The sequence below is a fragment of the Oncorhynchus keta genome, chromosome 28 (assembly GCF_023373465.1).
Source record: "Oncorhynchus keta strain PuntledgeMale-10-30-2019 chromosome 28, Oket_V2, whole genome shotgun sequence".
In the NCBI taxonomy this organism is placed as follows: Eukaryota; Metazoa; Chordata; class Actinopteri; order Salmoniformes; family Salmonidae; genus Oncorhynchus; species Oncorhynchus keta.
This window is the reverse complement of record NC_068448.1, coordinates 43,846,585-43,852,584: the sequence shown is the minus strand read 5'-3', so window position 1 is coordinate 43,852,584 and position 6,000 is coordinate 43,846,585. Positions and strand designations below refer to the sequence as shown.

Genomic DNA, 6,000 nt, shown 5'->3' with positions numbered 1-6,000 from the left:
GAACACCTTCCTAATATTGAGCCGCACCCCCTTTTGCCCTCAGAACAGCATCAATTCATCAGGGAATGCACTTTACAAGAAGTCGAATGTTGAACTGACGTCTGTGCCCAGTGCGTCTTCTCATTGGTCACATAGGACCTAATGTTGCTATTCAGTCTCTTACTATTGGCTCGTTGAAGTGTTGTGTTATTGCACATGGTCACTCCCCATGATGTATACATCCTCTCCCCCCACATACACAAACACAAACCCAGTCCCCCCTCGTGGGCGTGCAGTCGGACTCCCACTGGGGGACACACCCAGACAAAGGGGATCAGTGCAGCTTCATTTGACCCAGTGTGAGATGGCGAATGGGGGGGCGGGGGGGGGTTCCCAGGGGTCACAGTGCCCTTTAAGATGGACCAGCCATGCTGGGTGGAGAGTGTAAGAGGGCGTGGGTTTTCCCGGGAAAAATATAGGTTTCCATTCTAGGGATGAAGGGATACAATGGGGCCTTTCTTGGTAGAGAGGGACTGGAGGGCCACAATGGCCCTGGGTGGCGGCTGGCCCTTTGTAGAAGAACAGTCTCCACATTCAGAGTAGTGTGGACAGAGGCTCCATGTCTCAGATGATCTACAGTAGCCAGGGGTCACGAGACACACACAGGCGTACTGCACACACATGCGCTCAGAGTATAACGTGCACAGCATACACTCATATCCACACCCAAACACATGCACTGCATGAAACACGATGAAACGTTCATAGGGAAGGGTATGGACTACACTGACCGGCACATACCACAGGGGGTTGGTGGCATCTTAATTGGGGAGGACGGGCATGTGGTAATGGCTGGAGAGGAAGTGGAAAGGTTATTTTGAGCCGTCCTCCCCTCAGCAGCCTCCACCGGCACATACGCCCTAAATATACTGACAGATGAGTGTAGAAACACAGCACCACAGCACATTTGTTTGTCACATGGAGTGTGAACACAGACACACACTCGCCACAGCTGTTCTCTGGCTATGTGGGAACAGCATTGGTCATTGTGGAGGAGGATGAGTGAGAGGATTTCGGAGGGAGGCGAGGGAAGATAAAGAAGGAATAAAATAACCAACGATGAAAGTAAGAGCAAAATGTGAATCAGAGAAACACAAAGAGATAGAATGAGAGTGTGTGCCTGTTCGATTTGACTGGGGGAAGGCTGACTGATTCTTTGCATGTATAGTGCCTACAGCCTGCTTAGAGCAGGCATGTCCAGGCAGTGCTTCATTGGAGTCCGATCCTGCACCTCTCCATCGACTGTTTTGGTCCGGAAACTCTCGTGGCATGATTGTTTTTTCCTTCTCACTTGTTTATATGTAAAATCTATAATAAAAGCGATCAAAGTTCATATGAGTTGCATCTTCGATAATTCTCCTGCCCCGGCCATTACCGACGAGTGATCATTGGGTGAGTCAGTGAAACTGGAAAGCATTTTAAGGACTCCAGCTCAGAACTCCCCCACCCCTCTCTCTCGCTCACCTCCACATTTTCAAATGAAGCACTGCTCTTAGGAATGTAAGAGACTGGGTCTTACTGTAAACTGATAACACAGTCCACAGCTGGAGTACAACACACATACACACGTTGGATACGTACAAACGGACATAGAATACACATATTAGGAACTTGCATTACACAAAAGAGTCGAACAGAGATTTGCACATTCAATCAGTCCCACTCCATTCACTCTAACTCTCTCACTCTGAGGCCACACACTCGAAACTAAGGCAGTCCACTGAAAATCTCAGGAATCCCCAAATCTACATTTAAGTCGACAGAGTATGTCAAAGATGGAATAACCATGAGAAAGACTCTCAAATTAGCCCCTGTCGAGAAGCTGAAATGAAAGACTCCCTCTCTCTCTGTAGGGTAGAGGGCCTTGTGTTTTGCTGTGAGGATAAATGAGGGGAGCGAGGGAAGAAACAGGGGGAGTGTGGGAAACGTGGGTCAATCACATCCCTCTGCCTCTTAAAGCCTTTCAAAGAGGCCTCCCCCCTCCTTCCCCACCATCATTCTATAGGCCATAATTAGCATACCAATACGTACAGGCTCCAGAAGGACCCGAATGAGCACTACCACAAATACCCAGGCATGTACACAGCCCAGAACATACTGAGGCCGTGTCCAAAATGGATCCCTATTCCCTATAGTGCAGTATATAGGGTAGGGCTGTCACGATAACAGTATTGCGATACTCAGCGGTATCGTGGCAAGGAAACAAAACCATTTCCTATAGCACAAAATGTTACATACAGTAGGTTTTTTAAAGGACCAAAGGGTCTGCTTTGTGCTTTTTTTGCCATCGTAGCATCGCGATACTGGTCTCGTGACAACCTTAATATAGGGGGTAGCAAAAACAGAACATGAATTATATCTAAGGCACATAGAAATCACCATACAAGGTAAAGACTGAGGGATTTCCTGCGGACCCCTGAGCAGAGTTGAGTTAGGCTTTGTTTTGTTATGTTGCGTTAGGAGCATCTTCAGTCGCTTACAACAGCCAAAAGGGACAAGGGAAAGACATGCGTGCCTCTCTAGCGCCGCCATTTTCCTCTGTATCATATCTACCACCCTCGTTCTGCTGCTAATAGCCAGTACCTCTTAAAGAACACTTGGTTTGAAACCCTGATTGGTCAGTGAAAGTCATTCTAAGCAGAAAGATAGTAATTTTCAAAACGGCTTCCTCTGAGGTGCTCAGTGAGAGCTGATTTCCTCTCATGTCTTCAGAGGGATGGCTTAACACCCGCATCAACAGACCATCTGGCCCTGCACTGCACCAAATCATTATGACAACAGAAACACACCCATATTTGCAGAGGAAGACAGCTTTCTCCGCCATGTTAATCAATAAGCTACTACAGTTATATAGAATTTCTCAATAAGACCAGCTAATGGACTGGGAGTGCAGATACACCGTGGCATTACTCCACTGTAAATATGAGGGGTGCCGAAGTGCACACTCACTATGGATAGAGCAGCCCTCCCTTCTCGCCTCTCCTTTCTGCACGGCTTGATTTGAGCTTTGCTGTAAGTGGGGGAGTCTTAAAGACAGAGCGAGACTGCCTCAGAGTTGCCATCTGGTTCAGGGAGGGTTTGCAGGAGAAGGGAGGACGCACTGAGCTCCACATCAAAACAACAGAGCAAACAAAGTACCACAAGAATGTGCAGTGGTCTACATGATTGTATACAGCGTACACACATTGCACACACACTCATAAGTCCCCCCCCCACAAACACGCACACATTCCTTCAGGAGGAAGACTACAGTACAGTGAGACTATGGTGAAACGAGAGTACATTGTATCTGAGGTAGTTATCCAGACCAGGTCGAGGTAGGGATTATAAGGGGAAACCTTTGGCCTGCTTCTTATGGGAATCAGCAGGCTTAGCCAGCGAGGGGTTAACGTAGCCCCTCCATCTGATAAGCAGTCACTGGTCATAAAACACTGCTTCTTCAGCATAGTAATCACTACAGATTATAGATGTGTCCGTCGTATGGCCATCCTCCACTGGCCCAGATTCACAAAGACAAACAACACTCCTATTAAACCTGTCGGTTATTAAAAGCAGGCTGTGTACACGTCGTTGGCATATGGTGAATATGGCTTACCGTGTGGTATTAAACACAGATTTACCTTGTGGTTGTCGCGAGTGTGGTCTTAGGATGGTGTGTCGGTGGTGTTGCCGCTACGTTAACATAGCAAAAGTGGTCAGATGGACACTGGGACGTCGAGGTGTTTTGGTCAATAAATCTTTCCATTAAAATCTCATGGCGAGACAGCGTTTTAGTAGGCTAAATACGTATGTACGTAAACAATATAACTGTATGTAAAACATCATATTGTAAATGGTATTGCTTTTGTTCATGCAGTGCTTTCCCTTTTTGGTAAGATGGGTTTATTTCTGCAGGTAAGCTAGGAAGGTGTAGTACTTGTCTTGTAGTGTGGCAAACAAAGTATAAAGGAACGAGAGAGCCTAATCTCATATGCCCAGATGAATCTGTTATAGTATATAGACAGAGCACGTGTCAAGGCGTGTTCCTGGATCATGGGTGACTGACTACTCTCTTACTGTGGGGCCAAGGTATGTGATAACATGTTTAAATGTGTGTTCTAAACTAGGAGTGTGTTCCTAATTGGGCTGCGGACCTCACGATACGATACTTAGGTGCCGATGTGGCATGTATTGTGATTCTCGCGATTCTATATGTATTGCGATTCGATACTGCGATTTGGTGTTCCAAACATATTGCTCACTGTACTGTCTGTTTCAGAGAGACGAGAGGGAGCACGAGGAAATGAGTTTTGATCAGTCAGGGAAATGAAAGTTCTAAAAAAATGTTGGCTCACTATTTAAAAAGGAGATGGAGAAGAAGGATGCATTTTGGCGCAGGTACAGTTGACTAGCGCAAGCTTATCCTACTTACAGTACCAAAAACAACTTCTTTTTTTAAATCTTTTTTTTTTTAAACAAATCGATTCTTGGGAGTCAAATATTGATATAATATTGCGATGTGTAACTGTCGCGGTTTTTTTCTTCTCCCATCACTAGATCCTAACTTGTTTTAAACGGGGCGCGTGACAATGTACTCCTCTTACCGTGTGGCGAACATCGCTCGGAGTGAGGAGAAGGTAGCGGCATCCTCCTTCAGGGCCTTCAGCTCGTTCCTCAGTTTCATCATGGTCTCCGTCACCATGGCCTTCTCGTTCTCATACTTACTCTTCAGGTTGGCCAGCGCCACCTCAGCCGTCTGTAGGGGGGGGACACAACAACGGTCAGACCAAATAAAATGGGTCATTTTGAGTCTTTTTCCTGCAGCTTTAATGTCATTAGTCTGTTTTAGTGTGTGACCTTTTGAAGGTTTATTTGCACAATAGTTCAGTGGGGAGCTGGCTGGATTGAAAGACTACAGGTGTGTTTCTTTATGAGAGGCTTTTATCTGAGAGTCAGATTCAGGAGCTGAGGAACACACACCCTCTTCAAAGATCTGACAGCAACTGGACACACAAACATTAGGGTTCTGGGCTGTTAGGGAGTGTCTGCTTTAGTAAGCTTTCATCTATAAAAAAAACTCTATCACATAGACACACACAGAGACAGACACACACAAACACTCACTGCCACCAGCTGTCTCTCCCTGTTGTTTTGTTATGAATCTTGACTGCAGTGCATTTGCTACGACAGCTGAAGAGGCTTTAGACAGCCACCTCCCTGCCTGATTCTTGGGGGAGGGAATTACAAGCATGGAGGTTCAGTATCTGACCTGCTTGTTGGCTTTGAGCACGGTCCTCAGTGTAGCGATCTGCTCCCTCTTGGTGCTGAGCAGGGACTTGAGTTTGAGGATCTCCTCCATGCAGGCTTCCATGTCCTTGTCAGCCACGGCGCCAAGCTCCAGAGACGCCACCCGCTGACGGGACAGCTCTGTGGTGCGGTCCACCGCCAGCTGCAGGTGCTTGATCTGGTCCCGGATGATGGCCACCAGGTTGTACACGTTCATTGGCTCCCGGGGCGAGGGGGAAGAGGAGACAGGGGACAAGGCGCTGTCGGCAGCATCGGGGACGGGGAACAGGCCCTTGGTGAGCAGGATGGGGGAGCGGCGGCCGCGACCTTCGGGACTCGTGCGCCCGCCCTTGCCCTCCTTGTAGAAGTCGAGCATGACGCGGTTGGGAGTTTCGTTGTTGCACATGCACACGTGGTTGTAGAGGGTGGCCAGCTCCTCGCTGAAGGTGACCAGCTCGTCCTGTGCCACGTTCAGGCTGCCCTGGGACTCGCCCGCCACGTCACTCACCTTTACAGATAGAAAGAGAGAAACTTTGTCAATTAATACAATTTGATTGAAGAGAAAAATCTGGTTTGCAAGTGTGAGGAAAAAGTACAAACAATTCCTACACAGAGAAAAGTGAAAAGAATTGACTACAGATAACCACTCATTAATATAACACCACAAAAAAAACATTAACTAGCCTAAGACATTAG

The 6,000-nt window shown here is 47.3% G+C and overlaps 1 protein-coding gene across 6 annotated transcripts in view; it reads right to left on the bottom strand.

Annotated features, from left to right (window-relative positions):
* The window catches only part of LOC118361411 (protein bicaudal D homolog 2-like), a 75,737-nt gene that overhangs the window by 8,347 nt on the left and 61,390 nt on the right, over window positions 1-6,000 (bottom strand). For all 6 annotated transcript variants that reach the window (XR_004820982.2, XM_035741316.2, XM_035741318.2 and 3 more), the window contains exons 8-9: window positions 5,288-5,812; window positions 4,623-4,774 (exon numbers count right to left, since the gene is read on the bottom strand). Coding sequence is in view for 5 of the 6 variants with exons in the window: in XM_035741316.2 (XP_035597209.1) it covers window positions 4,623-4,774; window positions 5,288-5,812 (677 nt within the window). In the remaining variant the exon portion in view is untranslated. The remainder of the gene's footprint in view (window positions 1-4,622; window positions 4,775-5,287; window positions 5,813-6,000) is intronic.